A 16,494-nucleotide genomic window follows, 5' to 3' on the forward strand; every position below is an offset into this window, starting at 1 on the left:
ATAGATGTGTCAGTGAGGAAGTTTCTAGATGACATCCCAGCCCCAGCAGTTATGAAGTGGAGAAGAACTAATGCACTAAACCAACAGTCAGAAGCAAAGCTCTAGATGTTCAGCCCTAGATGCTCCATTGCAGCCCTGCACCTGAGATCTCCGCCTTCATGCAGCCAAGCCGTCTCCACTGCTTTCTGTCTGAATTCCTGAGCCACAACATTTCAAGCATAATAAAATTGATGTAGTCTTAAGTCACTAAAGTTTGAAATAGTTTTATTCTGCAGCCACAGATAACTGAAAAGCAGCTTATCCTATCTTCTTAATTACCTGATGTTTTTGGCGCAGAAGTTCCTTTGTCTGGTCTATATTCTGACTCTCAGCAGGGAGCGTGTCCCCAAGACCCTTGGGTCTCTGGCCCTTCTCACTGGTCCCTAGCTTGATTGTCGGAAAGCCAACCTATGGGCTCCTAGGTCCTGCAGCACCTCTCCTCCTGCTCAAATTCAGGCACAGCCTGGGAGATGCAGTCTCCTAGGGGTTGGGTGATGTCTGGGGACTACTTCTGGGCTGCAGAATCCTACCGGGGATGTAATATCTTAGGATTTCACACAGGATTAGTGAGGCTCTGCCTCATCCAAAGTAGTTCTCTTCTACAGATTCATTTTACAGAAAGTCCCAGTGGAAAAAGTGAGGAAAGTAAAAATTGAGACCCCCTCCTGCAGGAGGATTTTGTGAATTGCATCCAGTACTTCCCCACGCCAATGGCAGGGGCCATTGCCATGAACCCTGCTAGCCTGCTGTTCTCACTGACCTGTGCTGGGAATGAGCTGACTTTGGAAGGCACCAGAGTTCCACATGACCCAGAAACAGAACCCCAAGACGGTTTGACTGAGGGTCTGGAGTACCCTAAAATTTTTTTTTTTTTTTTCCTAAGGGACTAGTTTCCAGAACTGGGACATTTCAGAAGCTAGGAAAAGATAACGATGTGTGGTCTTAAATTGGAAGGGGGAGTGGTAAGTGAAAGATGGGACTGGTGTGTGAGAAGAGGTTTGGTCCTCCTGTGTCCTGCGTGTCTGTCTCCCCAGGACTGCACAGGTAGACACCTGCTCTCCTGGAGGCCTCCTGTCGACCTCATGGATGAGAAGGGGTACAACCCTTGCTTTGTGGAGTTGGACCCAGGAACTCTCCCCAGTTTCCAGAATTAGGCATGGCTGTCTGTAAGACACAGAGAAGATGTGGCATCCGGCAGAGCCAGGACGAGGGGGAGGTCAGCAGGGCCCCTGGGCACAACATTTAAAGAGGCACTCAACGTCCATGGAAGGAGACAATTCACTCCCAGTGCTGGCCAGTGGTAGCATTGGCCCCTTTTTGGCCACGAGACTGAGTGCCTGCAGCCCTGGCATCTGGTGATGTTCATGGCCCAGGGTTTGGGAGCCTCTAAGCTACTTGTGGAGTCCGGGCTGTACTTCTGGTCCTCCTTCCTCCTCACCAGGCAGCCTGATGGGTAGCTCTGAAACTTCGCCTTTGAAGGACTCTGGTTCAGTGTGACCTGGGCAATCAGGATCAATAATTCACTCCAACAAATGACACTGAGGCCTTTTCCCAGAGCCACCCAGGCCCCCTGGGTTGAGTTTTGATATCCATCTTACATTCAGTGCAGTGCCCTGGGGGCCATAGAGGTCACTTTTCACGCCAGACAATGAAAGAAGAAAGTAGCTACCAAGAGCAGCCTCGATTCCCAGATGTGTTGGGTTTTGCACTGTAGGTGGGAGGGGTGCCCGACGGAGTGGCAATGTAACCATTTTTATACCACCATTAAGCGGCCCATTGATACCTTCCATCCTTCCCTGTTTTCTTTCCCTCAGGTTCCTGTTTATTCCTCGTCCCAGGCCAACAGAACCACATTAGGAGCCCAACCCAGTTCAGTCCGCCCCTGGCTTCTGTCTCCCCTCTCCTGCACAACTCCCTGGGAGGCTACTTCCTTGGCACTCATTGGAGTGAACTCTTCCTCTACTAGCTTTTATGGACAAGCCTGGCCTCCTCACCTTGTCCCCTTCCCTCTAGTCTCTGTCCCTTTTGTCTGGGACAAGGCACAGCTTTCTCTTCTCCTAGGGCTTTCTTCTGAGTAGCTTTCCTGAATGGTTTGTTCTAGTTTAGGTTAGCAGGGATCAGAGGTGCTGGACTGAGACCCTGTGGCGCACCACCTTCTCAGCCTCCTCCTGGGTGTCCTGAAGCTCTGGTCCCAGAGGGTGGGTGGAAGCTTTGAGGGTGCTGTGCTATAGCAGAGAGAACGTGAGGCTTGATCAGGAAAGCTGAGTCCTGGTTCCTCAAGCAAATCATCACTCTCGTCTGCTTTCTCTTCCAGAAAATGGGGCTAATAAAAGCATGCATCAGTGACTGTAAACATTCAGTCTTAGTAAATTATAGAGTGTTGTTCAAATTTAGAAGATGGCTAATAGAATTATCAGGAGAGGAAGCTTGTTCCTGACTGAGAAAGGCAAGCACTCTCAAGGGGGAGAAGAGGATTTATTCTCATCCTTTCCTTCCATTAATACACATTTTTATGGTGGCTGAAGAGCTTTTATCTATACACTGACGCTTATTCATTGATTTTCCTGTCTTAGGTCCCTTCTGCAGGTCTGACTGGGATATCAGTAGTCCAAAGCCCCATCCATTTCAACGTCTCTTGTGTCCTGTCCTCTGTGCAACCTTCAAGGGATGCCAAGGGCTTAGGGCCAACGTGCTCACAAGGATGTGGCCTGTCCGTGGTGCTGACTGCCGAGGGGCTCTCCTGGCAGCCTCCGGGCTTGTGCTGCTTTTGTCCCCGGACTGACCTCATGGTTGGCTATAGGTTGTCTGTTCTGACTCCATAGATGGGTTGAGTTTTTTTTTTTTTAAAGAATTTTATTTATTTATCTGACAGATCACAAGTAGGCAGAGAGAGAGAGGAAGGGAAGCAGATTCCCCACTGAGCAGAGAGCCCGATGTGGGGTTCGATCCCAGGACCCTGAAATCATGACCTGAGCTGAAGGCAGCGGCTAAACCTACTGAGCCACCCAGGCCCCCTGGGTTGAGTTTTGATATCCATCTTACATTCAATGCAGTGCCCTGGGGGCCATAGAGGTCACTTTTCACGCCAGACAGTGATCTTGGCTCTGGATGCCCAGGGAGAAGGTTGAGAATGTCATGTTCACTGCAGCTGAGGGCAGCCCCATAACTCATCCTGTTATATTCATGGCTCTTCTTCATCCTCAAGTATGGTGTGCTTCCTACTAGTCTTAGTGTCTGTAAGGACATCTCAGGTAAGAATGTACCACCTGATGACAATGGCTGGGGATGGTTTAGGTTCTGAAAGGGTCATGGCTGGTTGTAGAGGTAAGAGCTAGATTTGCACCATTCCTAGGAACATGAAGATTCTGGAGTCAGTTGTTAAGAATCCATTGAGATAAGAAGGTAGTAGCCGTAGATTTCTTAACTCAGGAGAAGCTGTGGCTTCTAGATATTCAAGTAGAAGAGATTTTAGACTATAGCGTGGCACTCAGTACCCCTAACACCTCCCACAAGCCTGTGTGGGGAGAATTTCCTGAAGGCTAGAGAATGCACTGATGGGGATTCTTTAACCTTGATTCTCTAAACATGAATTATACACCAAAGTTGGCCAGCCAGGAGATTTGTTTTTTTCGCCTTGCAGGAGGCCTTGTGGTAGTGTGCAGTAATGCCCCTCTCTGTGTCCACCCTCTTTGTTATGTGACTTTGCTAGAGTGAAGTCTGTTTCCCCATCCCTTGAATCTGAGCTTAGCAATGTGACTTGCTCTGGGCAAGAGGATGATAAATCAGGCATCATGCAAGCAAAGATATAAAGTGGGTTTGTGAACTGGGCCTGCTCTTTCCTGCCTCTGCCATTATCATACACATCTAGCTGAGCCAACCTGCCAGAACATGAGGGACACAGAAAGCAGAATGACTTCTAGTTTCCTGGTAATACTATCTTCCCACACTTCCATTCACCCCCAGACAGCCACTGATCTGCTTTCAGCACTAGAGATCAGTTTAAATCCTCTAGAAGTTTATAAAAATGGAATCATACAGCATGTACTCTTTTTTGGCTGTCTACTTTCATACATATAATTATTTTGAGGTGTATCCGTCTGGTAGCATGTATCAGTAGTTATGCCTTTCTGTTGCTAAGTAGTATGGATATACCTTGGTTAGTTTATAACTCATCTGTTGATGGGCATTTGGGTTTTCTCTAGCTTCTGACTATTACAAATAAAGATGTTATGGACATTCATGTGCAATTTTTGTATGGACATTTGCTTTCTTTTCTCTTGGGTAGAAATAGCTAGGAGTGGAATGTTTGGATCATATGGTAGGTATATGTTTAAGTTTTTAAGAAACTGCCAAAATGTTCTTAAAGCGAGTGCACCGTTTTACATCACCATCAGGAGTGTATGAGAGTTCCCCATCCTTGCCAACATTCAGCACTTGGTGTGATGTGTCTTTATTTATTTACTTATTTATTTTTGAATGTGTCTTTATTTTAAGCCATTCTAATACTATGTAGTAGTGTCTCATTTTATTTTGATTTGCATTTTCTTGATGACCGATGATACGGAACATCTTTTCATGGGCTCATTTACTACCATAGCTCTTTGTTAACTTTTTTTTCATTCTTTTAACATTATATTTTAAAAAGTGAAGTTTTTAATTTTGATAGCATGCAATTTATCAGTTTGTTCTTTTACAGACTGAAAGTGTGATATTGTAAATAAGAAATGGCTGCCTAACTCATTACTTAGAGTTTATCTGATTATAGAAAAGTTTTGTAGTTTTCGGGGTGCCTGGGTGGCTCAGTCAGTTAAGCATTCGATTCTGATTTAGGCTCAGGTCATGACTTCAGGATCATGGGATCGAGCCCTGAGTTGGGTTCTAGGCTCAGCGCAGAGTTGGCTTGTCCCTCTCCTTTGATTCTTCCCCCAGCTCTCTGTCTCTCTCATTCTCTCTCTCTTAAATAAATAAATAAATAAATAAATAAATAAAATATTTAGGAAAAAATAAAAGTTTTATAGTTTTAGGTTTCACATTTAGGTCTATAATCAATTTTTTGTCTTTTTTGTGTATGGTACGAGGTGTAGATAGACATTCAGTTTTTGGTAAATGCATATTGCTCAGTGTAATTTGCTGAAAAAGTTATCCTTTCTACACTAAATTTTCTCCACACTTTTGTCAAAAGTCTGTTGTTTATATATGTGTAGGTCTATTTCTGGACTCTGTCCTGTTGCCTGAATCTATTTATTTTTCTTTGTGTCCATACTGTAGTGTCTTGATTTCTGTAGACTTATAGTAAGTGTTAAAATCAGGTAGTGTTAACGTCCTTTGCTCTTTGTTTACAAAATCATTTTGGTTATATTAAGAACTTTGCATTTCCAGGCCAATTTTAGAAACAACCTTCAAGTTTTAGAAAAAACTCTGTTGGAATTTTGACTAGGATTGCATTTAAACTGTACAGCAGTTTTGGGAAGAGTTGACATCCAAACAATGTTAAGTCTTCTGACCCATGAGCAGGATATATTTTTCCATTTATTTAGGTCTTTTTATTATCTCTCATCAATTTTTTTTTTTTTAGTTTCCTGTATACAGTTTTTTATTTACACTTTTGGGATCAGATTCACCCCCAATTATTTCATATTTTTGATGCTATTATACATTGTCTTTCAAATTTTTCATTTTCTAATTTTTTGCTGCTAGTATATTGAAATATGATTGGTCTCCGTATATTGATTTTGTCTTCTGCAACTTACTGAACCCTTTATTAGTTCTGGCAGCTTTTCTGGTAGATTCCATCCGATTTTCCATAGAGGACCATGTCATCTGTGAATAACAAGTTTTTCCTCTTCTTTGCTGATCTGTATGCATTTTATTTCTCTTGCCTTATCATACTCTTTAGAATTGGTAATACAATATTGTCTAAAAATGATGATAGTGGACATCCTTGTCTTGTTACTGACTTAGGAGGAGAACACCTGATCTTTGACTTGTAAGTAGTTACAGGGTTTTTTGGTAGATGCTTTTTATAGGCTGAGAAAGTTTTCTTCTCTTTCCAGTTTGGAGATAGTTTTTGTCATGACACAATGCTGAATTTTGTCAAATGCCTTCTCTGTACCTATTTTCATAATATAAGCTTTTCTTTACTAGTTTGTTAACATGGTCAGCTATATCGATTGATTTTCAAATATTAAAGCAACCTTAATATTTCACTTGTTTATGATATACTACCCCCTTGGCATTTATTTATTTATTTATTTATTTATTTATTTATTTATTTTTGATGTGCTAAAACATTGTTTGGACTTTAACTTCTGTTAAGTTGAGGGATGTATGTCTGTAATTTCCTTATGATGCTTTTGTATGGTCTTGGTATTAGAGTAATGCTAGTTCTATAGAGTGAGTTGAAAATAACCTTTCTTTTTTCAGACTTCAGGAAAGGTTGTGTAGCATAGATCGTGTGCCGATATGCTACTTTTTTGTTTTTTAAGATTTTATTTATTTATTTGACAGAGAGATCACAAGGAGACAGAGAGGCAGGCAGAGAGAGAGAGGAGGAAGCAGGCTCCCCACTGAGCAGAGAGCCCAATGTGGGGCTCGATCCCAGGACCCTGAGACCATGACCCGAGCTGAAGGCAGAGGCTTTAACCCACTGAGCCACCCAGGTGCCCCTGATATGCTACTTTTTGATGATGATGTCATTTACAATCCTGCAGGTTCACTGATACTACTGAGGACATTGTCTCTAACACAGAATAGCATCTTTCTTGTAAGGACCCACAGGGGAAATTTCTTCCGGGTCTTGATTTCAGGTTAAAGTATTTGCCCAAGGTATTTGCTTCTTATTCTTTCTCACATTCAGAAAGAATGCATCTGCTCACCCTTCCACATGACAGCTTTCCTGGTGCCAGCAACAATAACTGAACCTCCAGATATTCATAAGCCATGTTTCTTCATCAGACCTTCTCCTGGCCTCTGTAATCTAGGAAGGTTCAGAGGGAGCCCACAGAAGCCACTCTCTTCTCAGCATCTGCCAGTGGTATGTAAGGACAATCCTTTTTGATAATAGCCCTCTTCAGATGGTTGTTCAGAACTGAGGACAATTTTAAGAGAATTTTCAGCCCATTTAAAAAAAAAAATGAGGCTACCATCTTCCTTCTGATTTGGTCACTACATGGAGTACAGAAATAACCCAATTTCCTTGAGCTGATCCTAATGACCCAACCTTAAAATGTGAAGGAAAATGTTACTCAGTAGAAGACTTCACATTCTAACTCCTTCCTCACTTTGTAGCTTTCAGGGTCATAGATTGCCTTGTTCTTTTCCTCTGGTCTTCCTTCTTTTTCCATCTGAAAGGAAGAGCCCATCACTCATGCTATACAGTCCCTGAGTTCTACACATTCCTTTAAAAATTAACTGGCACTGACTGAGAATCTATGTGCCAGGCAGTTTTTGCGTTAGTCATTGTTTTTTTGAATGCTCACAACCCCGGAAGGTAGGTACCCTCATTATCGCCATTTCACAGGTAAAATAACTGATGTTTAAAGTGGCTAGGTAACATGCCTAAGGTCACACAGCTTGTAATTAGTAGAGAAGGACACAAATTCATCCCTCCAAACTCTATACTGGAGAGAATCATGCTAGGATGTGTAATTTCTGGCTTGTTTCCTTGGTCGGACCTTGGTGCTTCTCAAGGGGAGGGGTCACCTTTCTTTTTCAGACTTCAGGAAAGATTGTGTAGCATAGATCTATGTGTCTACATGGCACAGAGTAGGGACTCAGCAAATGTTTGCTGAATAGTGTTACAGATCCCTTATTCTAAATCTAAGGAAGATATAGGCATAAGGAAGTAAAGAAAAAGTGTTTGAACCAAATCATATGATCTTTCAGTGGAAAGAGAGTGGAACAGAGGTAGGGGTATTTTATTTACTCATTAGGACAATCAGATTGGAAAAGAAAAGCAGTCAACATCCATTTGGAGGCTCTGAAAACAGTGGGGTCTTGCTTGGGTAATAAATCCACCGTGGACATGTTGAAGTGCAGGAATCTTCCTTGGATGGCAGGAGATGGTCATGGGGATACACATTTAAGAAGGATGGAAATTAGCGTGGAGGGCCCAAGATGGTTGTCTCAGAAGCATTAGTTTTGTTGTTGTTGTTGTTGTTGTTGTTTTTAAGACTTTTATAGGGCTAAGGTCAAACTATGCATTTGCTTTACTCTTCAGTACTCTTTAAAAAATAATGGGTTTAAATGCTACTTTTGTCTTAGGCTGTATTAATAAACCAAATCTCCATTTCGAACTGAGTATTCGTAAGGAGTGGGGCTGTTGGGAATGCGGCACTGTCCTTTAAGTAGAGAAGAGGTTAATGGGTCAAAAACCTGGAACAAAACAAAACCCGTAAGTGATTCCAGGTTGATCTAAAATCATTGATTTGTGAGAAAGAGCACATTAGCTTGACAAGCAAGGCTCATTCTAAATGGCCTTGTCTCAATGCTGGTCCATTTCCTTGCTGGCTGTGTGGTGCCCTTCTCTTTGGAGCAGTGTGCAGACGGCCCCCGGATGTGCCCCTGCCTCACTGACTTGTGAGTGGACAGACCGGACCTCCAATACCAGAGCCGCTTTCTACGGGCCATGTGACCTGTGCCAAGCTACATGGACATTCTGAGCTTCAGTTTCCTCATGGGTAAAATACGTCTAAGATCAGCATTTGGCCCTCATAGATACCAGCAGGGCTTTAGCAAGATCATGACTTCCTCTCACTGTTGTCAGTTATGCATCTCTGGACCAATAAATGGAAGATCCTGCCCTAGTTCCCTCTGGAAATGTAAGCAGATTTGTCTGTCCTCTGATGAGGTCCAGGAATGGATTTGGCTGGATGGTTATGGTAGTGTCAGTCAAAGTCTGCACGGCAATTATTCAGAGAGAGAAAATGAACATCTGGATCAAATATCAGAGTCTTTAGACTTTGGAAGTATTTGGTCATGCTTCCTATGCTTCCTATGCTGTGTTTAACTGTGCCCAACCTCAGCATAACCCCCCCCCCCTGCCTGAGCCTGTGTATGGTATGGCCTCAGACAAGGCTCTTATGGGTATTGTATCCTGCATCTTGGGATTGCCAAACCAGAGAAAGACATGTCCTTTAGCCTGATTTAAGTGGAGGATACAATGTTTAAGAGAAAGGTTCTCAGGAATAGACCCTCATCAGTTAGAAACTTGCCTCTCTGCCTCCTGGTTGTGAGACCCCGGACAAGGTGTTTCACCACGCTTCGGTTTCTCCCCACATATAGTGGGGGTGATGATGAGCGAGCATTGATGAGGCTTCAAAAGGTAATTATGAAGCTGAAAGGAAATGTTACATCTAAGCCATGGAGCCCAGGACTTGGTCACAAAATGTTCATTATCAACTGTTACCCCAGGGTAGAGCTGGAAGAGCGAAGAAAACCCTCAAGTGCTGGCAGTGAGAAGCCTCATTCTTGAGCCTCCTAGCCCCGAGGGAAGTGACAGAGGTCTCCACAAACAGCTGACACAGTGGGTTCTTTCCATTCTCCTCCCCACAGGCTTGGGACTAGGACTGAGGAGTGAGGACAAGCACAGGGAGATTCTCCCTCAGGGATTAAGAGGATTGCGGAAGTTCAAAGTGAAGCCAATCCCGCCTTCCAAGAACAGGTATGGGGACCAGTCCTGTAAGACGGAGAAGGGGCATTCTGTGCTTCTGTGTTCCCATCTCAGTAAAACCTATTCCCAGGTTCTCTCTTCTAATGGTTGGTTTATAGTGAAAATAAATCACAGGGCCATGCATCCTCTAGGGCCTGAGTCTCCAACTCAAGATATCATGACCCCACCTTTATGTGGACACAGTGAGAACCCGCTTTGAGGGTTGGACAAGTGGGTATCTAACATCTGGACAGGGAGTTGTGGAGCGCTCACAGTCTGTGTGCAGTTCCCTAGCTGTGTTTGCTTCTTTGGGTGACTCTTGGAGCCCCGTCTCAGCAGGAGACACACCAGTGGTCACACATGTGTCCACTCATGCATAGGTGCACATACGCACACACATGTGCACACACACATACACACACACAGCCTTCCATGCCAGGGAGGTAATGCAAATGAGTGAAGCTGGCCAAGTGTAAGACAAATTTTGGGAGAAGTTCTGTGATGATTTGGAACCCTTATGACTGGCTCAAAGTCATAAAAAGCATCTCATGGGAGAGAATCTTCTAATTTTAGGAACAGTTCAGCTGGGTGCTCTCTGTTTGTGGCTTGTCTACCCCTGTTTAGCAGTGGCACTGCTCGTCAGTGCCCACTGGTGGTGAGGGCTGGGCATGGGGGTGGGGCAGCAATGGCCCATGGGACCCCTGGACATCTTGATGAAGCTTCATCCAGAGTGGCTGGGAGGCGAAGAAAAGATGAACTCAGCCAGCTGGGCCATCGCCACTGGGCCTTTCCATTCTGGTGGAGTCTCCTGGGGTCTGGTACCCTTGGGCCTCTAGCGGTCCCAGATCTCATCTGCAGAGGAGAAGGGGATTCAGGGAAGAGGCTGCCACATTGGCAGCTCCCTGGTCTCTGCTGGTGACACTCTGAGCAATCTTGAGCCACATGCTTTTTCTAGCTTCTGGAGAACCTACACTTCTCATAGAAGGACCAGGGCCACCTTAGGTCTCCTGGGGTTTCTGCAAAGTGACAGCCTCTGTCTCAAGCCTTATTTCTTATCTATAGCAGTGTTACTGTAAATGAGGCCCGGACTTCTCAACAGAGATTTCAATAACAAGAGGCTTAAGGGAATAAGGAATTTGCAAATCTTAAACCCTGGAAACAGGCCAGGAGTTTAGTGACGCTGGAAGAAACTTGAGATTTGCCCAAGAGCCCTGAAGCCCCTCTCTCTAGCTTCCCACTTGCTCCCAGAACTCTAGAAGGCTCCAACAAGATTACTGGAAAGCCTGGCCCTTAAAAGACAACTCATGGCCTATTTTTAGCTTAGATCCTATATCAAAACCAAGCGGAAGACTCATCTTCAGCATTAACAGTGGCCCTCTGCACAGAGATAAGAGTTGTGGTTAAGAGTAACTCTGTGTGTGTGTGTGTGTGTGTGTGTGTGTGTGTGTGTGTGTGTGTGTGTGCAAGCGCATGCACGGACACCAACCCTTCCACTGGCTGAGATATATCAGACTTTTAAGCTGTCTTTTGAAAGGCTATTGGGAAAATAGATATATCTTAAAACAGCTTCCTGAGAGGAAGCAGGCCTCAGTTCTTGGCAGACTATAGCAAGGGGAGCTATCACCAAAATACCTGAGAGCTGAAAAGGGTACATTTTACCTACCTGGAAACCAAGGCCTAAGGAGAGCAGGGTGGGCTCAAGATCAACATGGTAGACCAGGACTTCCGGACATAGAAGCCCTATTGAGGTTTACCTTCCTCTCCCCAGGATGGGAAGTTGTGTACCTGGGCAGTCATTCCCCTGCATGTAGGTGACAAGGTGGTTCTGGCAGAGGCTGGAACAGGTTCCCCCATCAGCCCATTACTGAGGTAAGGAATGGGGCCATTTACTCAGGGCCCTCAGCAGAGCAATTCCAGACTCTGACTCTGGGGAGCAGGGAGTTCCTTGGCCAGAGTCCTGGCCTTTTCAAAAGCTGGGGCCCCTGGGCTCCAGACTAGCTGTCCCTCTGATCTGCAGGGTGACCTTGGGCAAGGTCACTGCCTCTGTTTAGGCTCAGATGCTCCATCTTGCGATAGAAGGAATGTCATTAGATCTTCCCCAACAGCTGACTTCCTGTGCTGAAGACCTAGATGCTAGAAGAGCCCACCAGCCAGCCACCCCACTGAGCTCGGAACCAGGTCATGTGGGCTTCTCCCAAGAGGTTTATGGGCTCGGTTTCATGGAGCTTTGCTCATTCTATGCATCCTTGATCCTCCAAAACAGCTGGCCAGGAGGTCCAGATTGGAAAGTACCATCCTAGAGGCACTGGGTGGCTCTCCCAAGGTCACACATCAGCAAATGACAGGGTGGGGGCTGGAACCAGCACAGCTGGAGTCCTGAGCTGGGAGACATTTCTTAACTTGCCAAGACTCATACTGGATGTTGTCCAGTGGCAAGGAAGGACTTGGCGAGCGATGTGCATCTCTTCCTGATGCCCAAGGGACAGTGGAGTCTAGAGCCGAGAGCTCAGAATACTGCCTTCTCACAATCCACACACAGACCCTGACCATGTGGGGGATCTGGAGGGGCCAAAGGTTGGCATCTACACTGGGGAAGGGAGCAGGCAGAACTCAGGAGGGTGGCTGCTCTGGTTCTGCTCTGAGAGTCGAGCAGCCCTGTGATCAGGCAAAGTGAGGGAGAGGAGCCCAGCTTAGGGAGCCATTCTACCTCAGACCCATGGCGCATACTTGAGGTCAGACCACAGAAAGGGGCACTGGATTTCTATGGGACTTTATGTTAATGGCGGGAGGAGTGGGGCAAGGGAAGCCTGGGATCTCCATGTCCACTGCTGGACCTCAGCCTGTCCCAAGTGCTGGGATTTCTCTTTCCTTGAAATGGAGCCATGGTTTGAGTAAAACATGACGAGCTCTGTTGACCGGCTTCATAACTATACAGCGAAGCATCCAACTCTCACATTTGCCTGGGCTTCTTAGACCTTCAGCTTCCGCTCTCACCTCCACCTTACAATAACCCTCAAGGAGGTAGGGGAGACCCTCTCTACTTATTTTGCAGATGAGGACACCGAGGGCTCCCTAGGTCACATGGGTGGGGGCCAGCCAAGTGGAGATCCAGCACCAGGCTCCCTCACCCAGGCTCACCCCACTGCACCTGCTGCTGCCCTGCGGAGCAGTTTCTGGAGGCATTGGGAAGAAAAGTGAAGGCAGATGTGGCCAGATGTGTCCATTCGTCCCCAGCCTTCTGGCTCCCACCCCTTGAGCAGCCTTGTCTACTATGCCTAGAGCCCAGGGGACTGCAGCTGGGAGGCGGGGTCTTACCTGCAGCGGTGGTGATGCCCAGGAGCCGGCAGGTGTATTCCAGACCAGTCCAGAACTTTTGCAGCTTCATGGTGCCAGGGTTGAGGGCAGGGTCCCAGTAGGGCAGGCAGCAGAGACTCCGGCCTGAGATGCTCCTTGATGCCCGTGTGCAGGGGGAGGCTGTGGCTGTCGGCTCTGGGCCCCCGTGCCCTGGGGCCCTGCCTTCCAAACCAGTCTTGGCCACCACGGCCTGGTTGAGGTGTGAATAGGGCTCACCTTCCTGGCTCTGCTGCCTATGCCCTTGCCAGACGCTTAGCTTAATCATTACCTTGGAAGAATGCCTCTGCTGCTCCGTGCAGCTCCAGCCTGGCCCGGAGCTGCTGCGGTTCCAGCACGGCCAGCCAGCCGCTTGAGATCACGCCAATTAGGGCTGGGCTGGAGGCAGCCTGGAGCTGGCAATTAACCATTTCTGGGCGGGAGGAGAGAGCCAGGGAGACAGCCCAGGCCCTTCCTTCCTGGTCAGCTCTGAACAAGTCACACCTTGATCTCAGGCCCACTGGGTCTAGGAGAGCTGGTGTCTAGAGGGGACAGGTCCATGTCAGTGTGTGTGCGGGAGAAAAAGATGTGTTTTTAAATCACCAGCAGAAGCAGCTTTTTTTTTTTTTTTTAAGATTTTATTCATTTATTTGACAGACAGAGATCACAAGTAGGCAGAGAGGCAGGCAGAGAGAGGAGGAAGCAGGCTCCCTGCTGAGCAGAGAGCCCGATGCGGAGCTCGATCCCAGGACCCCAGGATCATGACCTGAGCCAAAGGCAGAGGCTTTAACCCACTGAACTACCCAGGCGCCCCCAGAAGCAGCTTTTGAAATGAGTTCCAAGCTTCTCTTCTGCATATAGATAGAAAACTTTGCAGTCTGTGTTGAATTTGGACTCGACCAGACATACCTAGAGCTCAGGCCGACGCCACACGTACCCTCCTTTATCCCTGACATGCATCCCTGATGCGCGATGTGGGAAATCACTGGGATACTTTGGGAGGAGGCTTTCTATGTCAATAATTAACTGGTGACCTTGGGGAAACCCAGAGATATTTGTGAGCTATAGTAACTTTTGCAGAAAACAAATGGGAGGGTTTGGCTAGACTGGTGGCTCTCAAAGTATGTTCTGATTGCTGCTCTAAGAAGCCCAGCTTCAAAAAGTCGACAGTCGTGGGCTTTTGCTAATTCTCAATTTACTCATTGATGCGAGGAATTGCATGATTCAAGTTTTAGCTTTTCTCCCAGGCATTTTTTCTCAAGTCTTTTACTCCTGTGCTCAGATGGGATAGATAGCAAAACCACCAAATTGGTAAAAAAACTGAAACAAAAACAAAAACCCAAAACCCCAAAACCAAATTGTAATGATAATAAAAATTCAGGCATAGTCTGTTTTGCTTACTGCTTTATGAGGACCCTATACTCTCATATAATGAATAGATATTTTTAACTATTAAAATTATTCTAAGTTTCCAATGAAGGAAATAATTAATAAAAACTAAAAGATAACCTACTGAATGAAAGAAGATATTTGCAAATGCCATCTCTGATAAATGGTTAGGATCCAAAATCTATAAAGAACTTATCAAACTCGACACCCCAAAAACAAATAATCCAATTAAAAAATGAGCAGAAGGCATGAACAGATATTTCTCCAAAGAAGACATCCAGATGGCCAACAGACACATGAAAATATGCTCAGCATCACTCATCATCAGGAAAATGCAAATCAAAACCGCAAGGAGATATCACCTTACACCTGTCAGAATGGCTAAAATTAAAAACACAAGAAACAACAGGTGTTGGTAAGCATGAACTTTTGGTGGGAATACAAAATGGTGCAGCCACTCTGGAAAATAGTATGGGTTTAAAAAAAAAATTAAAAGCAGAACTACCCTGTCTCCCAGAAAGCACACTACTGGTTATTTAGTCCCAAAACACAAAAACACAAATTCAAAAGGATACACATACCCCTATGTTTATAGAAGCATTATTTGCAGTAGTCAACCTATGGACGCAGTCGAAGTGTCTATCAACTCATGAATGGATAAAGAAGATGTAGTACATATACACAGTGGACTATTACTCAGCCATAAAAAAGAATGACATCTTGCCATTTGCAACGATATGGATAGAGCTAGAGAGTATCTTACTAAGTGAAATAAGTCAGAGAGAGACAAGTACCATGTGATCTTATTCATGTGCGGAATTTCAGAAACAAATGAGCAAAAGAAAAAAAGAGACACACAAACCAAAAAACAGACTCTTAACCATAGAGAACAAATTGATGGTTACCAAAGGGAGGTGGATGGGGAGGTGGGGGAAATAGAAGATGGGAATTATAGACTTATTATGATAAAAAAAAAGTTATTCTGATGTGATTGGTTAATTTGATCAAGATTTCAGGGCGCCTGGGTGGCTCAGTGGGTTAAGCCACTGCCTTCGGCTCAGGTCATGATCTCGGGGTCCTGGGATCAAGTCCAGCATGGGGCTCTCTGCTCAGCAGGGAGCCTGCTTCCCTCTCTCTCTCTCTCTGCCTGCCTCTCCATCTACTTGTGATTTCTCTCTGTCAAATAAATAAATAAAAATCTAAAAAAAAAAGATTTCATAATATTCATATGCTTTTTTCAACTCCCCCCTTTGATTGAGTTTAAGAATCTCTGTGTTCATGGGATCTTTAAGTTTAAAACTGTATGGTTTGACTTATTTATTTCTTGGGTCAGCTGACTATGTTTAATAGCAGACTGTGATCATCAGCTCCAAATTTCCCAGTTTTCTGCAGGCCTTGGCACCTGTGTCTCCATGCATCACCTCTCCTGCCCGGGTTTCTGTGACAGACACTGAGCCGCACAGATGTTGCTGCTGGGGGCCGGGGTCTGTGGCCCTGTGGCTCCATGTCCTGGGGGGACCTGTTCTCTCTGAGACCCTCGGGAGACTCTGAACAGCCCCGCAGCCTGCCTGGCTTCCTCCTTGCTCACAGCAGCTGGTTTTCTTGGCTCTCTGATACCTGCCTGCTTGGAAGACATAGAGTCCTTCCAGGCCTTGGTAGACAAGATCTGTTTAGCTCAGTCCCGATTATAGCCTCCCCTTCCTAGTGCCTTTGTTTTAGGAATGAACATGAGGCCCAGTTCTGGTCAAACAGCCCGGAAAGGGCATGTGCTGATGCACTTCTGGGAAAGCATCCCTCACTTTTTTAAAAAAAAAAAAATTATTTATATGTTTGACAGGCAGAGATCACAAGTAGGCAGAGAGGCAGGCAGAGAGAGAGAGGCGGGCAGAGAGCTGAGCAGAGAGCCCGACACAGGGCTCAATCCCAGGACCCTGAGATCATGACCTGAGCTGAAGTCAAAGGCTTAACCCACTGAGCCACCCATGCGCCCCAACATCCCTCACTTTTAACAAGGGGTCCAAGGAGGGGCCGGGCTCCTCCTGTTTGTGTGCACTTGTGTCGGGATGAGCAGCTCTGTCGTGATGGGA

At 45.7% G+C, this 16,494-nt stretch overlaps 1 protein-coding gene across 3 annotated transcripts in view; it reads right to left on the reverse strand.

The window, feature by feature from the left end:
* The window catches only part of TMEM72 (transmembrane protein 72), a 30,367-nt gene extending 17,007 nt beyond the window's left edge, over positions 1-13,360 (reverse strand). The window contains exon 1 of one of the 3 annotated variants that reach the window (XM_059398033.1): positions 13,004-13,360. Coding sequence is in view for 1 of the 3 variants with exons in the window: in XM_059398032.1 (XP_059254015.1) it covers positions 13,004-13,307 (304 nt within the window). In the remaining 2 variants the exon portion in view is untranslated. The remainder of the gene's footprint in view (positions 1-13,003) is intronic. The other 2 variants (XM_059398034.1, XM_059398032.1) reach the window with 2 other exon arrangements.
* Positions 13,361-16,494: the final 3,134 nt, after the last annotated feature.

Source organism: Mustela nigripes, chromosome 4 (assembly GCF_022355385.1).
Source record: "Mustela nigripes isolate SB6536 chromosome 4, MUSNIG.SB6536, whole genome shotgun sequence".
NCBI lineage: Eukaryota > Metazoa > Chordata > Mammalia > Carnivora > Mustelidae > Mustela > Mustela nigripes.